At 38.4% G+C, this 23,878-nt stretch overlaps 1 protein-coding gene across 1 annotated transcript in view; it reads right to left on the reverse strand.

Moving 5' to 3' along the window:
- Positions 1 to 2,649: 2,649 nt before the first annotated feature.
- LOC135708864 (putative nuclease HARBI1) overlaps positions 2,650 to 23,878 on the reverse strand; it is a 78,072-nt gene continuing 56,843 nt past the window's right edge. Inside the window, exons 2-6 of the mRNA XM_065231038.1 lie at positions 5,274 to 5,388; positions 5,009 to 5,146; positions 3,185 to 3,482; positions 2,983 to 3,127; positions 2,650 to 2,915 (exon numbers count right to left, since the gene is read on the reverse strand). Of these exons, the coding sequence (XP_065087110.1) occupies positions 2,650 to 2,915; positions 2,983 to 3,127; positions 3,185 to 3,482; positions 5,009 to 5,146; positions 5,274 to 5,388 (962 nt within the window). The remainder of the gene's footprint in view (positions 2,916 to 2,982; positions 3,128 to 3,184; positions 3,483 to 5,008; positions 5,147 to 5,273; positions 5,389 to 23,878) is intronic.

Here is a 23,878-nt window from a genome sequence, read left to right on the forward strand (position 1 = left end):
GACTTGAGCAAAGTTGATCAGATACTCAAGGACTGCTGGATGGTGGAATAAAAAATTCGGAATTCTCTCACCAGGTGGCGCTAGTGGGAATTCTAATTCGATGAGTTTTGTACTGCAATATCTCAAGATCCTGCTGATTTAGACGAATGATTTCTTGGGAAAAGTTTATCAGCAGTTCAAGGACTATTTATTGGCGGACGGTTCGGAATTCTCCCGCTAGGTGGTGCTAGTGAGCATTGAAAGCCAATATGTTTTGTGCTACTGTATCTCAATATTATGATTATTGAGACGAATAGTTTCTTTGGCAAATTTGATCAGGAGGACAAGGACTGTTGGATGGTGGAATTCTCTCGCTAGGTGGCGCTAGTGAGCATTCCAATAGTTTTATGTCAAGATCCTGATGATAAAGAAGAATGACAAGGGCTGTAAGATGGTGGACAGAACAATTCGGTATTTTTCCGCTAGGTGGAGCTAGTAACCATTTAAAGCTTACATGTTTTGTACTGCTGTTTCTCAAGATTCAGAGTATTTAGATGAATGATATCTTTGGCAAAGTTTATCAGGTAGCCAAGGGCTCTTGAATGGTTTACAGTACAATTCGGAATTGCGGAAATACCGCAAGGCTCCTCTTCCTAGTGTGGAGTTAGGTAAAAAGTGTGCGTTTGATGAATACTGTCGCATTAATGGCCCTTCACTCAATTTTCAACTTCTGTTCAATTTTCACACTGCCGTACTCTAACGGAACTATCAATCATCCTCTTCATTACTTTGTCTACCTAATAAATTGTCGCACTATAGCCTCACGTAGCAGCATAGCATTTCCTCCCAACTCTAACAATATTTTATTTGTCTGCTCTTCCTCTATCTGGAAAATTTCAAAATGTTATGTTAAAAATCCCACCAGCCTTGACCTCCAGATCAAGTTTGCCAAAGACATCATCCGTCTAAATAATCAGGATGTTTAGATACAGCACTACAAAACATTTTTGGTTCACATGCTCACTAGCGCTGCCTAGTGGGAGAATTATGAATTGTTCTGTCCACCATACATCAGTCCCTGATCTCCTGATCAACTTTGCGGAAGGCATAACTCATCTAATTAATCAGAATCTCGATAAACATTAGTACAAAACATATTTACTTTGAATGCTCACTAGCACCGCCTAGTGGAAAGATTCCGAAATGTACTATCCATCATCCAACTGTCCTTGGCCATCTGATCAACTTTGCCGCAGGCATCACTCGTCTATACTATCAAAAAAAATGCAACATACCTTGGGGGATCAACTGTACTGAATAAACCATTCGTCTATATTATCAGAATCATGAGTTATAGCAGCACGAAACATACTGACTTTGAATGAATGCTCACTAGCGCCATCTAGCGGGAGAATTCTGATTCGCCCTTTCCACCATTTAAGTGTCCTTGGCCACTTGATAAACTTTGTTCAAGACATCATCTGTCTAAATAATCTGGATCTTGAGATACAGCAGTAAAAACTATACAGACTTTGAATGCTCACTAGCGCCACAGAGAACAGACATTGAGGCTCGAACAAAATTTATGTAAAAACTAGTGTAAAGATTCCTATTCGACTTAAGCGCCACCAACGCCGACTTCCCCACTTAAAACCCTTCTTTGACAGCATGATGGCACTGACGTTGCACAAATTACACTAGACACTAAGTGCTTGTAGCGCCGAGTGGCAATTTTCAACAGAAAATTTATCGACAGTAGCGCCAAATTGGTCGAAAGTGGAAAATTTATGGACGAAATCAGGAGATGCTAGCGCCACGTAGCTGCGATGTTCCCACTTATCTTTACACAAGTTTCTGACGGAGCTTGGACGTCTGTTCTCTGTGCTAGCGCCGACCTCCTGTTCAACTTTGCTGAAGAAATAATTCGCCTATATCATCACGATCTTGAGATACAGCAGCACAAAACATATTGACTTTGAATGAATGCTCACTAGCGTCGCCTAGCCTAAGAAATCTGAATTGTTCTGTCTACCATCAAATGGTCCTTGACCTCTTGTTCAAGTTTGCCAAAGAAATCATTCGTCTAAATTATCAGATACAGCTGTACAAAGCATACTGACTTTGATTGCTCACTAGCGCCGCCTGGCAGGAGAATTCCGAATTGTTATTTCCATCAATCAATAGTGCTTGACCCGAGGCTTGACCACCTGACAAACTTTTCTGAAGATATCACCCATCTAAATAATCATAAAATATTCGGATTTTACCTGAACCTTTGTAAAGTAATATATTATTTGAAAATCTATACAATTCTCTTCTCTAAACTTCTCAGAAATGCTGTGAAACTTCACAAAAAAATTTTAACTTCTGTAAAGTTCTGAGAATTAAAAATAAACTAAGTTTTGAGAACTGCTCTGAAATTTTGGGAAATGATTTTCAAATTCTGATGATCTTTGAACTTCTCTGAAATTCCAAAAACTTCTATAAACTTCTGTGAAGTTCTTATAATTAATTTAAGATCTTTCTATGAACTTCTTTGATAATGTTGGTTCAAAAATAGATCGTAGCTAAAGATTCTATGAATCTAATTTGGTATATTTCTGTTGTTTTAAAATCTGTCACAATTTTAGAAGTATTTCGATTAGAGCAAAATTTCAAAAGAAGAAAACTTTATTGCAAATCATCATTCAAATATGTCAAACAAAGATTGTGCAATGCACAACACACATTTATAATCTTCGATGATTTCGATGGCGAATAGTGCAATTGCCGGGCACCTAGTATGCATCGGAAACGATTTTTCAGTACTCCGATGGTCCGTTCAATTATGCCCCTCCCTACACTATGCAACCTATTGAAGTTGCTTTCAGGACTTCCATCCTCCGGTGCTCGGTGTGGAGTTATCAACCATGGCTCAGATGGGTAACCTGCATCGCCTAAAATAAGATTTAGAACATAATCCGATCCCTAAGTATCCCATTTATTTTAACGACCAAGCATTACCTAAGATTTTAATGTTTGTGTCGCCATTTCTATGCAGCTGCTGCATGTATCTTCGAGCCGAGCTTAACCCCCACACATGCGAATCATGATTGGATCCTTGATATCCGGCATCTACGAAACGAATTCGTTGTGTGTCGTCACACATCTATAAAAATACATATTGTAAGCATACAGGAACATAAATATTACAAAGGTTACTTACGATCATAACATTCAAGCTATAAAATCCTTTCCGGTTGTAAAAAAGGTTGCGGTTTACATTCGGAGGAATAATTTTTATATGTGTTCCATCAACACACATGATCACGCCAGGGATACCAGATTTCTCATAGAAAAATCGTTTTGCTCGACGCATTTCTTCATTTGACATGCGTATGTTTATCCACTGAGGACACATTTTCCTCTCGAAAACAGTAAGAATTTCTGAAAGGATCTTTGAAAACGTTGGCTGAGCTACTGCGACATCAAAGTCTTTTCCGGTTCCATGCTGATAGCTGCCCGAAAAAAAAATTACAGTGAAATTTTCAGTGGAAACAATGCTCTAACATTAATATTTATTGTCGACAATAAAAATGATTGTTATAATGTTGTACTCTTCCGAAAACGGCAAAACTGCTACCTAGATGTACAATGAATGTACATAATAAAATGTTGTTACAATGATTTTTATCGTATTTTTCATTTATTTTATTGTTAACATGATTCGATCATGAACAATAATGAACAACTCTATTACAATAAAAATTGTTGTTACCAAGGTTGCAAATACTCATTTCAGCTAAAATAATGTTTTTCGGAATAATAAAACCAAAATATGGTATGATGGCATGTTTAACTTGTAACTTACAAGAAGAGGTTACAAAGTATGCGTTTGAAACATAAAACCTGTAAATTTTGCTTTCTATGAGTCACAATCAGCGATTTTCTTATCGCTGAGTGAGTGAGTGAGTGAGTGAGTGAGTTTGTGAAAAATCGCTGATTGTGACTCTCATGAAGTGAAATAAACAGGTTTAATATGTCAAACACATTCTTTGCAACCTCTTCTTGTATCCTACCAATTCAAAATTTGATCATGGCATCTAATTATTTCATAATTTAGAAAAACATTGTTTAAGCTGAAATGAGTATTTGCAACCTTGGTTGTTACATTAAATATTGGTGTATTTTCATTGTGGGTTACTTCACGAACAATAAAAATAAATCTGATTGAAGCATGCCGACTATGAGAGGGTCAGCAACACTGCCAATGTAATTAAGATAGGCGCTGCTCGTATGGCTCTGGCTTTGACAGTTCGTTTGGCTCAAAACCAGGCAGTCCGCGTCCGCTCATATCTTATCCTAGACCCAAAGCTTAATGGAGACCTTGTCCGTGCAGTCAATAATCATACAATAATAATAAAAAATTCCACCACTTGAAGATGTCAGGAAGGAACTCTCAGGTGGAAGCATATTTCATGGGTGATTCTCTCCAGTCGAATGCATTAACTTATCAACGACGCTCAACCACCAAGGAGACGTGACCTAGGGATATCGAGCGCAGGGGAGTTGGCCTGCATTTCTCACAAGTTCCGGATTGAATCTCTATCCATAACCAGTAAAAAAAGGACCACCCGTAACAGACATATACCACCCCCTTCCCTTCCCGGGGCAAAGTTTTATTTTTTCGATTTATTTTTAAAGTCGATAAAGTAGATCTGTCAAGCCAACACATACACTCTAAAGTACACTGTTATTTTTTTTAATAAATAAATTCGCCAACCAACAGTAAAATAACAATAATATATAATGTTATTGAAAAAAAATTATATGGGAAAATCACGAAAATTTCATTGTTAAGATACTTAACAACCCCCCTTTTTTATTGTAAATTTTCCATTTACCATGAAATTTATTGTTTTGTACAACATAAATCAAGGTAAATTTATTGTAGACGTAACAATATAAATCATTGTTAAGACAATAATTTTCGTCTTATTGTTACATTGTTTTTTAATGTATTTTTGTTGTTATTTTTTTTCGGGTGCCTTCGGCAAAGAAACGAAGACAAGCTGCGAGTTTCTCCTTCACGGAAAGGGCTCCTTGCCTTTGAGGGGGAAATTCGTCAGTAATTTCGCCAAGGATGTACAGAAATGCTTCCTTGTTCAACCGGAAGTTTTTGATGAATCTAAAACAAAATTACAAGCATTAGGACACAGTTGTTGTTGTGTAAGTGGCTATGTTGTAATCTGTTGTAGCACAGTGAGAAGATGTAAGCAGTTATATAAGTACACAAGTGTTATTTTATTACTTACTCTGCATCCGGTAGCTCCATAATATCGGTAGTATTACGCAAATTAGACCGATGCCTTCTCAAAGAACGCAGCTCTTCCTGCTCTGCAAAGACAGCCAACATTACAGTATCCATTGCTAAAAACAAGAAAATGATGTTAAAAATCATAGAACCCTTCGATTTAAACGCATATTTACCTGATAATCTAATTCGTTTTCTCAACTTTTTCAACAACAATTCATCTTGTACACATCGAACGCTGTTTATTATTAGTTGTTTTGACAGTTTTGGCTGTTCCGAATTGCTTCGAACACTTGTGTTGATGTGGCAACACTTTTTCGCATACGAATCGCATTCGAATACATTCGAACGAAAACAAGAATACCCTTTTCGAATTCGTTCGAATCGGTTCGCTCGTACGAATGTCGGATACGGCCGTAAACAAGAATAGAGGTGATAATTTAGAATCAAAAATTTTAAAACTTGAAGTCTGAGATATATGAAAACAAAAAGTTACAGAAGTAAAAAAAAAAAATCAATTTGACATCTAGAATATGTAATGTAAAATTCAAATTAGGCAATAAAAATCAAAATGAGCACTAAACTAGAAAAAATTCACACTGTTTTTAATTGTTTAAATGCTAAACCAGGCAAACTTGAATGTTTGAGAACGAATTCGCAAATCTGTTTATTTTTGTATTTTTTGATTTGGTTGAAAATTTTCAGAAACGTTCCTTATAACCGACAATGCCATTTTGCAGCTTAATATCGCCTTATTTTTGAAAAGGGCATATAGAAAAATATCAAGCTTATCTTCAGAAAATTTTTACTCGGAAGCTGTTTGTCCGATCCGTTTGGTGTCTTGGGCAATATTGCAGGTAATAGATGAGACTTCTTAAAAATATATGCACTCTTAAATCAAATTACCCAACCTTCCCTTTAAATTTCAAATAAAATCTTAAAAACAATTTTCCTCAAAAAAGGATTTTTTTGTAAATTTTTTTTATTTGTTGATATGTTTAAGGGGACGAAAAATGCCATCTATTGCACTTTAGGTCAATTTGGAGAAATGATGGACAAAAAAGAACTGATTTCTACAAAAACTCAAGTTTTTGGAAAAATATCCAAAATATGGTCAAATTACTGTTTCGATTTTATAAAATGAAAGTACACAAAATTTACAATAAAATAGCACAAAAGATTTTTTTTCTAAGTCACACCGTTTTCGAGATGTAGCAGTTTGAAATTAGATATTTTTAATATGTTGGTAGTTTTTCAATGAATTTCGCCCTTCTCCAGTTCCAAAAATATTTTTTCCGAAAGATCAGAAAATTTTACAATGAAAACCGACAAACCGACATGAATGACCATAGCAAAAACAATAAATTTCTGTCCAAATCACACTACTGACATCAGGCTCCGTGTTCGCGGGAAATATTTTAGCTAAGACATTAACCCGCATGCAGAAGTTATGAATTGGTTCGTGTCTGATCTATTATGGACAAATCATTTTTATCTAGATCAAAAAATCCTATGGTTTTGACAGTTCAGATCACCACACATATAAATCGGTCGTTACGATTTTCGGGCATAAGTCAGAATTAAGTGTCATGTCGGTTTGTCGATGATGAAAATGCTTTCATCGATATGATCTAAATTATCCGGAATGTGTATGTTTTAAAACAATTTATTTTCTTGCAAATACATATTTCGCTCGCTAGCATATGCAAAGAACTTATAATTGCGATTTTTCGAGAATGATTGAATTTATTTTTACTTTATTAGATTGATATAGTTGTAATAGAAATCCATACTTTAATTCTTAGCAATATCAATAATTTTCTTTTCATTATAACAGTTTGGAAAGTGTCTGACTTCTACACTGGAGTCGCTTTTTACGCGGTTTTTTTTTACACGGTTTTTTTTACGCGGTTTTTTTTTTACGCGGATTTCGGAATTTACGCGGTTTTTTTTTACGCGGATTCCGGAATTTACGCGGTTTTTTTTTACGCGGATTTTGGTTTTTTTTACGCGGATTTCAGAATTTACGCGGTATATCGCTTTTTACGCGTTTTTTCTTACACGGTCTTTTTTTACTCGGTTTTTTTTACGCGGATTTCGGAATTTACGCGGTTTTTTTTTACGCGGATTCCGGAATTTACGCGGTTTTTTTTACGCGGTTTTTTTTTACGCGGGACGTATCACCCGCGTAAAAAGCGACTCCAGTGTATTTGTCTTTCAGAAATAAGAATAAATGAGTTGTATTTTTGAGTTCCTTGAATGGTTATAGCTCTTGAGTATTGTTCGTTGAGCTCATGCTTATGAGTTTCATATTCTTCAGTAATTGTATAACAAAAGAAAATTTGAGTCAGCTGATCCTCGTTTCGCTTCTGAGCCCAATCGTATAGTTCCCTTGAATTTTTTATCGGATGTTGACGTTTTCTCGCTAGACTAGCTCTGGTAGCCATACGTTTCTAATCTTTACTAATTACTACATACCTCAAATGATAAATTGTTTCTTCATGTTTAAAATAAACGATAAATGGATGAATAATTGCTTGCTGATTATTCCAGTGATGACTTTGTACTTCATCTTGTAATACAAATGTGTAGTTTTCTGAAAAATCAAATATTACTACAAATTAACCTTCCTGTAAATTTGGTTTTGTGTTCTGACCTTCACCCCCCTCTAAAATCAGCAACACAAAGGCTTTCGGTGAAATGGCATTTGGCCAAATTTTCCATAGTAATTTTTTTTTCGCCCCTCCCTAGCTCGAAACCTGGCTACGCCCTTGTGTGCAAATTACACTTATTCAGTTTGTTATTAGATCAAACTTCTGGTTCTGAACCAGGAAGACAGTCAACGTTTATAAAGCTTTTAATAAGTAAATTAATCATATCAGAGTAAACGGCGGAATAAAGGCGCATCTATCGATCTCAATGAGCTTTCTTCAGCACATAATTCGACATCCTGTTTTATTCAGCATTGTACACTGTTATACAGCATTTATTCAATGTGTATGCTTATTTGTGACTTTGAATTGTTTGTTGGGAATCCACTGTCTAACCTCGAAGTAATAGTGGAGTATACACCTTTATCGTTTAAAAGTTGTTTAGATTGTGTTGCCATATACCTAGTTGTGTTGGCCAAAAACTACCAACATTTTAAAAATATCTACTTTTAAACCGCTACATCTCGAAAATGGTGTGACTTAGAAAAAAATTTACTTGAGTGCTATTTTTTTATAAATTTAGTGTACTTTCAGCATGAGCATGAGCATGATTGACTGCCCATGGTTGCTACTATGTTATTGCCAGACCAGCTGTAATTACACAGAGAACCAATAGACGATGCTTGGGACTAGCAATCATCCTCAATGTGTAAATTGTGGTGATTTCAAACTAGGCAATACCAGCGCCGGCCGCGCCCGAACACAGGTCAAGAAAGGAAGGGGTAGGAATGTGTTGACGTGACACTCGCTTTGATGGAAGCCTAGAACACCTCTGCACTTCCACGAGGAATAACTGGGATATTGGGTAATAGGGTTGGGATAGCAGCAGGGTTCGTTTTGGTAAACGGTAAGCTAAATTGATGTCCTAACAATCATATAACGCGAGGGAGCTTGGGATTGAACCCACGGTCTTCTGCTCAGTAAGCAAAAACGTTTGCCACTAGACAGACGAGCTCCTTTTTAATCATCGAGTTGCTGTTATTACCATGTAGTCATGTTAACAAATAAAACGATTGACGAATCTTGAATGTGGATGGGCTTGAGATTAGGCTCATGATGTTCTGCTCAGTAAGCAAAACCGGTTGCTCTAAGGCCACCGAGCCCCTCATATCACGTTATAGCGTTACTCAAGTTTTTATAACTATTCAAATCCGGCACCGACGACAACGAAAAGTTTTACAAAATACACGATGAACAAGTGATTTTACCGAAGGGGGCGACACATCTAAATCTCAATTCTAGATTGTAATTGTAATTGTAATTGTTCAGTGTATAGGCTGTGCCAACCGCTAAGTTGGCTTATCTAGGGACTAACCCCCTAGTCTATACACTAGAGTGATGCAAATTTTGAAATTTTCGCTCCACAATACTTAAACGATTCCAAATCGGATCCTGACTAACCTCTCAAAATTTGAACCCATTTGGTGAGAAACTGAGATCGCACAAACCATTTGAAGTTTGTATGGGAATTACTATGGTTAAACCAAGATTTTTGTTCATGTCTATCTAATAATTCACCATATCGGTCTGCTTCAAAAGTATTCATTTATTCTTGTAGGAAATTTTCCCAGCTACAACTTTGCTCAAGATCACTTTTTGATTAAATGCAAGGATCGAAAGTAATCAATGGTTCAATGCGCTGATGTCTTATGATCATGCTCAATCAACTGCTCAGCAGGCAACATTGGTGTTTCTGGGGCGTTGAATAGGACACAAAAATCATGGCTACTATGTCACACTGCAAAATACAGTGTTGCCTACAGAGCAGCTGCTTGATCATGTCATAAGTTTACCAATCTCTTAAATAATTAATAACTTTTCCTGTCTCATTTTACATAGAAACAATTTTCAGCAAAGTTGTAGCTGAGAAAATTTTCTATAAGAATGGCTATCGAACTGTTTCGCAGCTCAATATGGAAAAAGACTAGAAGGCACTGAACAAAAAGTTGAGATTTCCCATAGTAATTTACATGCAAACTTTAAATGGCTTGTGCGAAGTCTGTTTCTAACCAAATGAGTTGTAACTTTGGGAGGCTAATCAGGACCCAATTTGAAACCATTTAAGCACTGTGGAGCGAAAAAGTCAAATTTTGCATCAGTCTACTATACACCTACTGTCCTTCCCGTTGCACTCGTCAGCTCGTGCGATACTCTAGACACACATGGGTGGTCGTATCCGGGTCTTTCCCTGGGTAGGCTCGTGTCCGTCTATGTTCTGGTACATTAACTTATATCTATGCATGGTAATTATACTTCAATATTAGGTGTGTGCTGCGATGGAGTAGTAATTGAAGGAAATGAGGTTCTCATGTGGCTTATAGGTAATTATAAAATAGGTATTTCATGCAAGCACACACCTTTACAATTCTTATCCTACTTACCAGTTCCGTCCAGTATAAATTGGCTGTTTCCAAATGGCCTAATCCTTTCTGACTGCTTACTCTCTTACGTTTTCTCACTTTTTTTTTCCTTCTTCCTATTGAAAATCTGACCGTGTTCCCATTTGTTCTCAGGTGGGTAATATTGGTACATGAGGGGAAGAAAGAAATAGAACAAGTTAAGTGTGAGTTGCATGCGTTGGTTAGTCGTTTGGGTCATGGTGTTGTGTTCCCTATTTTATTTGCCTCTATTCAGCTCTCAGGTCGCCCCCTCCCCCCAAACTATTGTGGATGAGAAAAAGAACCCATATTTGGTAACCTCTCGCGAGCTGCAATGCATAAGATATGAATAACAAACAAATCTAGAATGGGGCTTAAACATATAACATTTGTAAGACTGAACATGATTAGTATAGTATGAATAATGAGAATTGTATGAAGAAAAGACGATCCCAATAGGAAGTTCTCTAGCAATAAAACTATTACTCTGTGCTAATATGAGTTATTTCAAAATGGGCATCCATACTCAGAAACTATACCCGACCTCAACAAACTGTACCGAAATCAGAACAGCTAAACTACTCGGTAAGATTTTGGCATTTCTATTTAATTGTTTTAAGCTATCTTACAGAGACCAGACGTCAAAGTTCGGTCAGAAACTTGTGTAAAGTTAAGTGGAAACGTTGCCGTTACGTAGCGCTAGCATCTCCTGATTTCATCCATAAATTTATCACTTTCGACCAATTTGGCGCTAGTATCGATAAATTATTGTGGTAGATAGAGTTGGTGTGGAATAATAATAATAAAATAAATAAATAAAAACTTGAGAGGTGAGTTAAGTAATGAAATACTGAATTTGAGTTAAACTAAATTAGCGTGAAAGAAGTGAGATGCGATCAAAATCTCATGCTTAGTGAGGGGAAATTCTGACACAGCAAGCAGTGCTGGGTAAACGAGAGGAAAATACGGAGGGTATAAATACGAGCTACCCCTTTTATCTGCAATATTGCCCAAGACACCAAACTGATCGGGCAAACAGTTTTCGAGTAAACATTTTCTGAAGATATGCTTGATATTTTTCTATATGCCCTTTTCAAAAATAAAGCTGGATTCAAATTGGCGATATGAAGATGCAAAATGGCACTGTCGGTCATAACGATCGTTTCTGCAAATTTTTTCAACCAAATCAAATATACAAAAATAAACCGATTTGCGAATTCGTAAGGAATTGCTGGTTTGTAGAATTGAAAACAAACTGATCTTAAACAAAATTTTAACAATGTTATTGTTTTGTTGACATCGTTTGATAGTTCACTTGACCGAAAAATGTAAAGTTCGTGCGCGGTCTATGCTTCGAATTGCTAAGAAATGTCAAAGTGCATCTGGTACCACTAACACCGTTTATTTTCGAAAAAGCTTACGTTCGAACGGGTTCGTACGAAAACCAGAATGCCGTTTCCGAACTCGTTCGAATCGAGTCGTTCGTGCGAATGAACGATTTGTACGAAAATGGGAATAGAGGTGTATGTTAAAAATATTCTGTGAAACGGTCAAAGTCCTGGGACTTCTAAAAAAACAATTTTTCGTCACCATTTCTGGCACAATATTTCAGAGACCTACCCAACTAACATTTTCAGCTTTATAGGCCAACTTTTCCAGCGTTGTGCTGTAAAGTAGCTGAAGCAAAGCTGTAGATACAGCTACAAGCAGAAGCTAGCAAAACAGTTTTGGAGGACATTTACTCAAATTTTTCACAGCCATTATTCAATTTGTCAGTTGCACTGAATAACATCACCCAATAAACGCTAATGTCACTTCTATGCAAATATTAATGAACTTTCAACTTTTAGCTTCAAAACAAAGCTAATAAAGCGAATATAGGGGAAATGGCCCTAATGTTTGCCAATGGATCTAAGATTGGGCTCATCGCTAAAAATCTGCTATTTATCAATTTTATCTTGATGAACGTGTCATTGGGACGGTACTAATGGATATTTTTGGTCGCTATTGATAATTTAGTCGATAAGTGAATTTATGTTTGCGTCCAAATTAGGGGCATTTAGCGACCGTCTTGAGCTTGAGCGACCGTCCGTCTCACCTCTAATGGTTCGATTCCCAGGAGACGGCAACGCTCCTCGTACGGTGGCAAGTTTGTTGGGTCACGCCAGTTGAGCCAACGAAGATCATATCTCACAAACTTGCGTTGAAGGGATTCAATTCTAGTGAGCCAGCTAGCTAGCATGAAAAGGACTCCAATAAGGATCGCACAAGCGAGCAGTAGAGTGACCTGAGGCATAGCGGGTCACAGAACTCGTCGTCAATTTTGAAAACAAAGCCCAATTATCGATTAGGTCTGGAGATGATGTCTTTGTAGTGGATTCTGAAATTGAGTCTGCAGTCCAAGGTAACGCCGAGATCCTTTATGTGCTCTACACGAGCAAGACAGCGTCCGTAGAGAACTAGTCAAACATGATTGGTTCGATTTTTCGGTGATAGGAAATAATGTTACAGTTTTCGATGCTTAGACTCATCAAATATCTTGAGCACCAGTCAGCAAAAATACCTAACATAATTCGGGGGATCCTAACAGTCCGAGAGACTTTAAATAGTTTTGTAGATTTTCGTATCGTCTGCATAGAAAACGCGGCGTCCTGATGGTATCAGAAAGGTGACGTCGTTTGAAAAGATCATAAACAGTAGCCGTCCTAGGTTACTGCCTTGCGGAACTCCTGAGTTGTTTGAGAAAACATCCGATTCCGACGCGCCAATCTTAACCCGTACATAGCGATTCACCAAGTAAGATCTGAACCAATCCACAGCCGTTGACGAGACGCCAAGTATCTCCAGCTTGGCAAGCAAGATATTATGGTCCACCGTGTGAAATGCAGCTTTTAGATCCATATACGCAGCATCGACTTGCCATCCTGAATCCATGCATCGCAAACAGTTAGAAGTAAACTGCATCAGGTTCGTGGACATGGAGCGCTTCGGCTCAAAGCCGTGTTGTTCTGTATCGATATAATTTTTGCAACATCCGAACAGAACAGCATTTATGATAATCTCGAACAGTTTTGAGTAGGCACACAGGGAGGTGATTCCACGATAATTTGCGGTATTCCGTTTATCTCCTTTTTTGTAGACTGGGAACAGATAAGAAAGTTTCCAGCGTCACGGGAACTTACATTGCTTTTCCTAGAGATTGAATAGCCTCGCAAGTGTTTAGAACTGATGTCGGAATTCCGTCAGGTCCGGCGGCGAACGAGAGCTTCAGTTTGCGTGTTGCGGCTATCACCATGACTTCTGAAATGCGCAGAATATCGAAACTAAACACATCAAGTGGCATCCCAACAGTAGCATCCAGCACTTGTGTCGGCGAAGCGGAGAAATCGTGGAACACTTGCTTGAAATGACGAGCAAACAAGTCGCCTTTTTCTCTTTCGCTATTAGTCGATTCATTCCCGAGAAACATGGAAGAAGGCAACCCGGATTCCTTCCGATTGGAGTTGACAAACGACCAAAAACTTTTCGGATTCGTGCGAAGGTTCGCTTCCGTGCGTCTCACGTGTCGATTATAGAGAAAACGATTGTAATTTCGATAACTACTCTCTAAACCTGGCTTCAAGAGAAAGCTGTGTAGTGATTATTGGATAATCGGATAAGGGTTGAATAAGCGCCTTTCAAGTTCACACACAACTAAACAGCAGGATAACAGCTGTATAAAGCAAAAATAGATATGCAATAAGAGCTTGTCCCAATCGTCACAACAGCCATAAGTAGCTCACTAAGTTCGCCAGATTTACTTGTCTAGAGGTTCCTCATATCTATAACATTTGAATACAGCTTGAGGCTGTATAAATGAAATGAGTAAAGCGTTTACATTGCAAAAAATGTTAGTTGGGTAATGTCTTTCTCTCAAAGTTTTTAATTGTTCGATAAAAAGGATCGAGAATTCCACCTGACAGATGTGTTGCATTCCCCTGATTCGCTATAATTAAATTTGGAGAACATTCTACACACTTGGAAATAACTAATTTTACACGTGACCGAATCCATCTTTCACGTTAAAGATGAGACGTAGCATGTCAGGTAATATTAAGACAGTATTCACTCGGCTGTCGATAGAAGCAGACTACTCTCAATGTGTGTCACGCGATCGTCGGCAGCAACCATTGTGTGCTCCTCTTCATTGCTTGTAACGTTCTCCGTTAGGTTGTATTATATTTTTCTATTATTTCGAGCATCTCTTTTGTTCAGAACTTTTTCCAATTCAAGAACATCAAACATCCCTTTTCGATTCTAAAAATCCAATCCATCGCATACTATAATGTTATAGGGGAAACGCTCCTATAGTTACAGTACGTTAGAAGCGTTAGGTTCCTATAGTTGTGTACGGAGTCTCCATACACAACTATAGGAACCTAACGCTTCTAACGTACCGCAACTATAGGAGCGTTTACCCTAGCAGTTTCAAAATTTGAATATAATTGCCGTTTCCAATGCAATAGGCCTTTTTTAGCTCATGGTTGAATCAATAGATGGCCAATAGGTTAACTTGTCCAACATAATTCAATGAATCGTGGTTTGTGTCAAACATGATGATTCGAAGAATTTGAGGGGTCGAGAGCGCTTTAAAATTAATTTCTCGTGCACTTTAAGAGCTCTGCTAGAGAGCAGAAGTAAGCTTAGTGGTGTTTCTCTTCGGTTTTATTCTAATTAAAGTTTTTTTGGCGCGTTAAAATCACAACGGCGAATACTCACCCTTGTGCATTGTACGTTTATTACAAAAGCGAGCGTTCATCGGACGTTTTTATACGGGCTAGAAACCCGTAGGCAATTCCTTGGCCATTTACCTGGCTTCTGTACACGTGGTGTATATCCGGTGCGACTGCTCTGTGGCCCGCCAGTTTCTGGCAGTCAAACGGGGCGAAAGGGTTTTCCGTCGGCTGCCTTGCGATTCCTGACGGGGTGGTTCCATTCCGTTCCATAGTGGTTGCGTAACGGAATCAGAGTACGTGAAGGCCACTAGGAGCACGTTGGATACCTCGAACGGATGATCTGGTAGAGTACCAACACCCACCGACAACCTCCCCCGCACCTTTAGTTCAGCCGTTGTTCTCGTGAGCATCCACCGTCGACGCTACATCCCTGCTACGTCGCTACACCGTTAAATCATCGCACAGCATACGTGCACCCCCCACTTGCCGCACTGTCAGCTGCCAGCACATCAACAAAACCCTGCGCAGGTATGTTTCATTCATGGCCATGAATACTCAATACAACACACACACACTCACACTCACAAGAGTTAATAAAAGAAGGACAATATTGACCAATGCACGGAATGAACTGCATGAACAAATTTGACGTTTGAGCGGTGCCGTGTTTACTAAAAATGAACACATGAATAATACTCGCGTAACAGTTTAAAATGGCCTATCAATTTATGTACACAAAACTTGTTAGGCATTTTTCCCGCGAACCGAAGTATGCCCATGCAAACCAACAACACCATCGGGTAGGGTAAATTCTCCCCTTCCCGATAGTGGTCTGGTTTGCGTGAAAAGGGCCTAAGAGCAACCGTAACGGTACGCTGCTAAACTTATTTTAGCAGCCCTCATCATAGCGCAGTTACCGTATCGGGGGTTGCCATACGAGTAACTAAAATAGCAGTCGGCTTCTCGGTGAAGAGCGCGTTACCAAATTTAGCAGCGCGATAGCAGCGCGGGAGAAAGGTTGCTATTCGTAGAAATGTCAAAATGCTCACTACCGGTACGGACTACGGCGAGTAAATTGATAATCGCGATAGCAGCGACCGGTGTGGAGAAGAGTGACTAAACTAAAATGAGAGCGCTGTGCGCTGTTAAAATAGTCGCGCAAATGACAACGACCGTTACGGTTGCTCTAACAAGTTGTTTATAAATGTTGATAGGACCTTTTCTAAAGTTACGCGAGCATTGCATCATGTGTTTATTTTTAGTAAACACGGTACCGCTCATAAGTCAATTTTTTTCGTAAGTTCATTCCGTGCATTGGTCAATACATAAAATGAATTCAACATAGTGGTAAATCAGTCCACCGGGTGACTTCTGCGTTACGTTCCGCTTTGCGTTCGTTTTCGGTTGCAATCATTTTTAGTTCACTTTCATTGCGTTTGAATTCACCTCGAAACCGTTCGGAAAACCCTAGAGATTTGCTTTCCTGGAACAATAGCTAAACTTTAGAAAAACACGACCAGTGGTCACTCGTTATCGAGAGTGGCGCATAAGGCACTGTGTTTCCAGGAGTCCTGATAGAGGACGTTCTACGACGGTTACATGCTCTTCATCAGCAGTTCTTTCAGTCAATGCGTCGTCGAATTTGGAAAGCAACCGTTTCGTGATGAGTGCGTGAGTGCTGACCACGTTTTGCGTCCATTGCTGCAATGGAAGCACTCTGACTCCCGTTGGCGAATCTGCCATACAATGAAACCTCTGGAGGCGGCTCCCGTTATGGTGGAGGAGGCTTACACTCTTAAAAATAACTACTTTTACACCAGACGTAATCTATATTGGATGTAAATCATGTAACGTAAACAAACATTTCATGTAAAATTAAGTATTCTCAAACCGAAACATAAGCAACTCGACGAAGATAACGTTTGATTGAATTGATTTTCTCATTTCTTTCAAATGATTCTTATGTCAAAAGGGCCGCTTACATGTGTCGGTCTCAGGAAACCGAAATTTACATGACTTTTTCGTAGTGTATATGATGATGATGGTCCCACCTCTTACCCCTACAAAGGTTTGAGCTGGACGATGTATCTTTAAGATAATTAAATATGACATTTTAAGCAGGTTAGCAAACAAATTCGAACTGGTTACAGTTACAGATATAAATTCCCTCTAGAGTTTACAATTGCTTAACAGCGATTTAAATGTGGAAAAGCTCAGGCGTCAACCTCTTAGTTCGCCTTTTTGTTCACCTAAAATATTCATAAGTATAACAAGCAATCAAGAGTTAATGAGCAATCAACAAAGCATCCTATAACACTAGCAACCCCACAATCGAATGCTATCATAATTTTCAGCAATGTCAGGAATACTCACGAACCCCCAACATTTGCCATAAAACTTACTACTAACTCAAGGTATCTTCCAAATAAGCTTTAAAATTGCATTTTTTTTTATCAAAATTTAAAATCAGTCCTCTATATTCGTAATACGCACGCGAGACTCAAACCTTTGTATACTACTTTTTTATATTAATCTACTTCTATTAAACCAAATATTAAAAATCCATCATCACCATCGTTGGAGTTTCTCATATTTGTACATAGTAATTAAAATGATTTGAATTCAAATCTCTTGACCCAAACGACCCGTTCCAAATGACACAGATTGTTTCATTGACTTGTCTAAATGGCTAACCAGCCGAAGAGCGAGAGAATTGAGCATGACCGATAGGTAGCCGATGGTCGAGATGTTTTTAAGACAGGTGGGCAGGAACTCACGGTCTCCCAGTGTTGGTGAGTTCTTTGCCGTTAATGTTCACGAAAAGTGCACTATTTTGTCCATACAGAAATTCAAAACAAAAATTTTTATCTGCGAATTTGGACAGTTTTTGACCTGTTTCATACGACCGGAAGGTGTATGCTGGTCACAAATGCCGTGCCAAACTGATTTCCTACGCAATTAATCAATCTTTGATGTGAATTTCGCTAATAAACACGAGGAGCACTTCTTATAGCAAAACTTGCCATAACAAAATGGGCGGTTCATTTCAGTAAACAAACTAACACTTCTTCCGACTGTGTCACCTCTCTTACTCGCCTAGGCCGATGGTCATCACTCGAATTCGTGTAAATAGCCATAAAACCAACAACATGAGATATACCGAACCAGTATCACAATACAAGCTGAAGTAAGCAGAAGCCCACCGTGTCTACGCCAGTTTTTTTTTTTCTATGGTCGTTCGATGACTCCAAAATTGGTCTAAGTGTTGAGAACAACGATCAACTTTAACTTTCGGCGCGTGTGGTGATCATTTTTATTACAGTGAAAACTGCTAAGTTCCTCTGCAAAACAGGACTTAGAGGATTATCTGTGTTTGGTGGTTGGTTTTCGCGAGTTATAGTTTTCGGTGCTGATCAAGGGCCAGCGAAGTAAGTCCTTCGACTAACGGCACGGCCAGTATCGCCATCAACCATCTTGGCGAACAGAAATAGTTTTTGCAGTGCTACAATAATTAAAGTTTGTTAAAAAGTCGTTATGACAGCTATCCATATAAAATAATCCGTTAAAGATAACTTCGTCAAGATACATAATTTGTCAATTAATAAAAAAAAAATCACAAGATAACTGTTCAAAAGACAGTTTAACTTGTGAAATGCAGCGTCTTTTAAATTCTCTAATTGGGTGAAAACTTCAAATCTACATCTACTGTTAACTGGCTGTTTTATTTCGTCAGGTTCATCGACCAATTCAATTGATTGATTAATCAATCAAACACTGCGTACCAAATAATCATAAAACTTAGATGCAATTACTTGTTCTGACTGTTCTAATGTGCTATTAAAAGTTATGGACTGCGGTTTGATATTATTAGGTTTTAAAATAGATTTAAAAATTATCCATAACTCTTTGCTGTTGTTTTGATGCTGATCAATCTTCCTTTGAACATATTCACAACGAGTTTTCTTTATCGATTGTGAAAACTTATTATTGTGTACCTACTCCAATGATTGTCTTTATTTGATCTACAAAACTTTTTGTACCATTTGTTCCTTTTCCGTTGAAGACGCAAAAGATCCAAATTGTACCAGCTGTTCGAGTTCTTCAAAGAAACAAACTTTTGCTCAACTAGTTGATTGGTACACGTTTTCAAAGCGTTATTAAGAACAGCTGTAGATTAATCTAAGCTACCGGCCGCGAATGGAAAATCAACGCTCCTCTCAATAAGATTCGAATACTTCCTCCAGCACTTCAATTTTACAAAATTATCGTTATCGTTAACATGGTCTAAGACATTAATCACTAAGGTCTCATGATCGGCTATTTTCAAATCAGTATCCGTAACTGAACAAATGGAATCAAAATTGGAATAAACGTGGTCAATTAAAGTTCTACTGTGCCTGGAAATACGCGTATATTCATTTACCATTTGCTTTAAATTGAAAAACTCATCTTAACGCTTCAAATGATTCGAATTATGGTTATCACGCTTATTAACATTAAAATCACCAGCCAATATATTTAATTTACTAGAATAAAGGAATAGCCAGTTCTCTAAAACTTCAACAAAACACTGGTCACTAGAACTGGGAGAATGATAGAAAAAACCATAATTCATGCCACGTACAACTGTAATGCCCAAGAACCAGTTGCCATCAAAAACTTCGTCATATTATCAGACTAGTTTTATGTTTTTAAAAATAATGAGGTAAAATAGAAACGTGGAGCTGCAAGACAATATGAAGCAATCAAAATCATAATGGCCTAACTGCGATGATCGATTCTCTTAATCTATTTCCTACAGTTAAGTGAACCAATTTTCCGAAATTGTTCATGTACTGTGCACTAAAAGCTAGCGAGAAAGCAACATTGACAAACGCACGAAAAAATGTTAAATCTGCGGAATTATTAGCAACAGAGAAAACAGATGAAAAGAATCGAACATCACAGTTAGGTCCTTATAATTCTGAACGCTAGACATATTTTATCCTCATACAATAGCTACCTTTCTGGTGAAATATGTCTTCTTAACATATGATCCCACAGATTGACACCCCAGGGGTGCAAATGAAAGTGATAAAGATAGATATTATTCAATATTCGAAGAAATGAACACACATTTACATTCGCTCACCGTCTCCGTGTCTATTTTTCTTTTTGTTTCTTTCTCGTCCCATTTCCATGTAGGTTTTGATACACCCGCATTCGATTTGTTCAATACTGACCAGAAAGAAACAGCAAACCAAAGTGATGCCCGATAATCGATATCAATTTGTTTTTACCCGGCAAGAACGGATGGTGGACATAAATATTGCATACATATAAATTCGATTTCAACACTCCCGATTGCCCCTTTCTCTTTACCCTTACCGTATGGTTTCATCATAGACAATCAGACAGATTGACAGATTGCATATTTAGCGCTGTAAAACATCGTCACTAAAACACTACCTCCATCTAAACGGCAAATGCAAGCACTGCAAACGAACCTTCCTCAGAAAGTGAGTCACTTTTACTCATTCGTTTGGTGAAATTGCTAAAAACGTAGGTTTCTCATGCGCTGAGTGACCTATGCACACAAATGAGTAAAAGTGACTCACTCTCAGAATTAGTTTTGTTTTCGGTGAGTGATTTGAATATGCCAGCCACCGGCGCCGGAACTTCCAACTAAGACTAATTTTAATTGACCACTAAATACGTGTTCGATAAAAGCATGTATGTTTTATGTCTGTTTGTCTATGGTTTCATTTTCAATCTCTCGACGATTCTTTCTCTTACGTGGTACTGCCCTTCACTCGTCTTCAGCTGCTGTACTTCCCACCGGAGACGTCACAAATCGCCAATGGCCAGTTTGGTATTGAATTTAAGTGTGGGTTGGACTGAACGGTTTTGTATTTATTTTTCAAGCTTTTATCCTTGACACTTGCATGCCCTTATTGAAGGAAGAATGTTCTTATGCTGCCAGAACGAATAAAAATATCAGATAAACGAAACCAGCGAGTCATTTATAAAACCGCTAAACTTAATAAAACCTCAAGCTTTCACAATGGTGACAATCTGCTTTCTCTGCGGTTAATCCTATCCCAAGTCTAGCTCCGCAGCGGAACAATAGCGGATTTCTCGAATGGCACTAGAATATAGATGGCGAAAAAGAGACCGAACAGCAGCAGATGAGTGTCACGCGTGGGATCAGAATTAAGATAATTCCATCAATCAACTATAAGACTGTGTCGCCCCACGTTTGAATTAGAAAGCAATTCTCTCGGCTGCTTATGCATCCTATTTTTCATCTGCTCCCAGGCGGTTGACGAACCAGATGGAAGTAGGAATAAGCTGGAGCTTCGGCGGGGAAAGCGAGATGAATTATAGCCAGGCTCCACTCATGGAAACATTAATCACCCCACATCTCGTCGGTGGCAAGTGGAGAGATGAGGAAACAAATAGACAGAAATTCGGAAGAGGTTACAGCTTCACACCAGCCTTGAAGAATGTATAGCCGGATAGAGCTCGATGAGGTCCTTTCTTCAGTGTAGAGGAATTTAGTTTTCTTTCATTTCTCGCATATTTGTGTCACAATCAGAAATCTTATGTATCCAAGAGAATATGCAGAACGGTGTTTGAATGAGCAGATTTCCTAGAATACTACGATGGGGATTTTGATGAGGATAGTTCCAAAAGAATTCTAACGATTGTTTCAAGCGAATTCTAAGGATAATATAAATAGAATTCTTGTGAACCAGCCCCTGGCTGAAAGCCTTGTAAAAAAAATAATAAAAAGGGGGAATTCTGAGAAGTGAATTCAAAATGATTCTCTAATTTTTTTATCTGAACGGCAGTAAGTAAACGCCATTTTTACTAAGATCTCGGTATAATATTATACCACTCGTAACCCAATCTCTCCTTTCTATACGTAGATTCAGGAGTTCCTATACGGAGAACCAAAACTACTAAACGGTTGAATTCTTTAAAGTTACTTTTGAGTTGATGCCTTACTTGCTCTCTTGTTGTTGTCGAAAACGAAAATAAGCTAAACAACCCAAAACTGAATTCTATTCACTCAACTCGACAGTTCCGTGCGCCACAAACCTTTCTTCTGAGGATGTAATATTTGCTATCAAATTCGTTCATGAGCATGCATGAGCATGAGCATGATTGACCGCCCACGGTTGCTACTCTGTTATTGTCAGACCAGCTGTAATTACACAGAGAACCAATAGACGATGCTTGGGACTAGCAATCATCCTCAATGGGGATCTCAAACTAGGCAATACCAGCGCCGGCCACGCCCGAACACAGGTCAAGAAAGGAAGGGATTGATGGAAGCCGAGAACACCTCTACACTTCCAAGAGGAATCACTGGGATATTGGGTAATAGGGTTGGGTTTGCAGCAGAGTTTGTTTTGGTAAACGATAAGCTGAATTGATGTCCTAACAACCATATAACGCGAAGAAGCTTGGGATTGAACCCACGGTCTTCTGCTCAGTAAGCAAAAACGTTTGCCACTAGGCAGACGAGCTCCTTTTTAATCATCGAGTTGCCGTTATTACCATGTAGTCATGTTAACAAATAAAACGATTGACGAATCTTGAATGTGGATGTGCTTGAGATTAGACTCATGATGTTCTGCTCACTAAGCAAAACCGGTTGTTCTAAGGCCACCGAGCCCCTCATATCACATTATAGCGTTACTCAAGTTTTTATAACTATTCAAACCCGGCACCGACGTCAACGCAAAGTTTTTTCAAAATTCACGATAAACAAGCGATCCATACGTATCCATACATTTTTAATATGAAAGGACCTAGGACCGCGTTTTTCTGCTCAGTAATTAAGCCACTGCAACCGACGATCTTTGAAATCCTTAAACTAAAAGCTACGAAAGAGGGCTTCATTAAGATCCACTTTCACGCGACGTTAAATGATTCGATTTTCTCTTTACGCATGGTTCAGGCAATCATAACAAGCTATGACCGACGTGACGATGGTTTAAGACCTGGTTAAACAAGCTATTCAAATGAAATTACGTTCTCGAATTTCACTTGGCATGCAGTGATTTCCAAAATCAACCGGGAATGCACGAATTTCACCACACCCAACTACGAAACACACTCAGAAGCACTTTTGGTACACTTTCGTTCGAAAACACCTAATTTTTTTTCAAAAATAGTTGCGAGTGAACCAACATCATCACCGCGTAAATAAGCTAAAATTAAAATTATCGCTCGCGATGCCACAAATTTCTGGACCGGGAGAAAAAATCATGCAGCCGAAAACTATGAAAGCGAATGCACGAACAAAACAGAGAACAAACTTAAAACACAACCGTATCCAAAGGCGTTCGAAACTCCACTGTAATATTTGCTATCAAATTCGTTCAAAGCATTTCGACAGTGAGCATGCATAAGGGCCTAAACGCGATGATCGATTCTCTTCGTCGATTTTCTCTTTTGTTAATAACTCGCTAGATTTAACGTTTCTCGGTGCGTTTGCTGTTGCTTTTGATAACCAATACAACCTTTTACTACTCCACATTGAACAAATTCTAGAAAATTGTTTCGCTTAGCTGTAGCAATGCAAAGAGAAAATCGATGAAGAGAATCGATCATCGCGTATTCGCCCTTATGCATGCTCACTAGACTGCCAATGAATGTATGGGAAACGTCGAGATTTGGTGTTATCTCGAAATTTTTTTTTTTTTTTCAAAAATCGACTTTCTGGACTTAGAATTTTTTCGTGAGTTCTATATGGAATATTGAAGATTGATGAGTCGGCTTCTAAAACTGTTCACAATTGTCTCAAACCTG

Source organism: Ochlerotatus camptorhynchus, unplaced genomic scaffold (assembly GCF_037179485.1).
Source record: "Ochlerotatus camptorhynchus isolate MF236.1 unplaced genomic scaffold, CSIRO-AGI_Acam_v1.1 ptg000336l, whole genome shotgun sequence".
Classification (NCBI taxonomy): Eukaryota; Metazoa; Arthropoda; class Insecta; order Diptera; family Culicidae; genus Ochlerotatus; species Ochlerotatus camptorhynchus.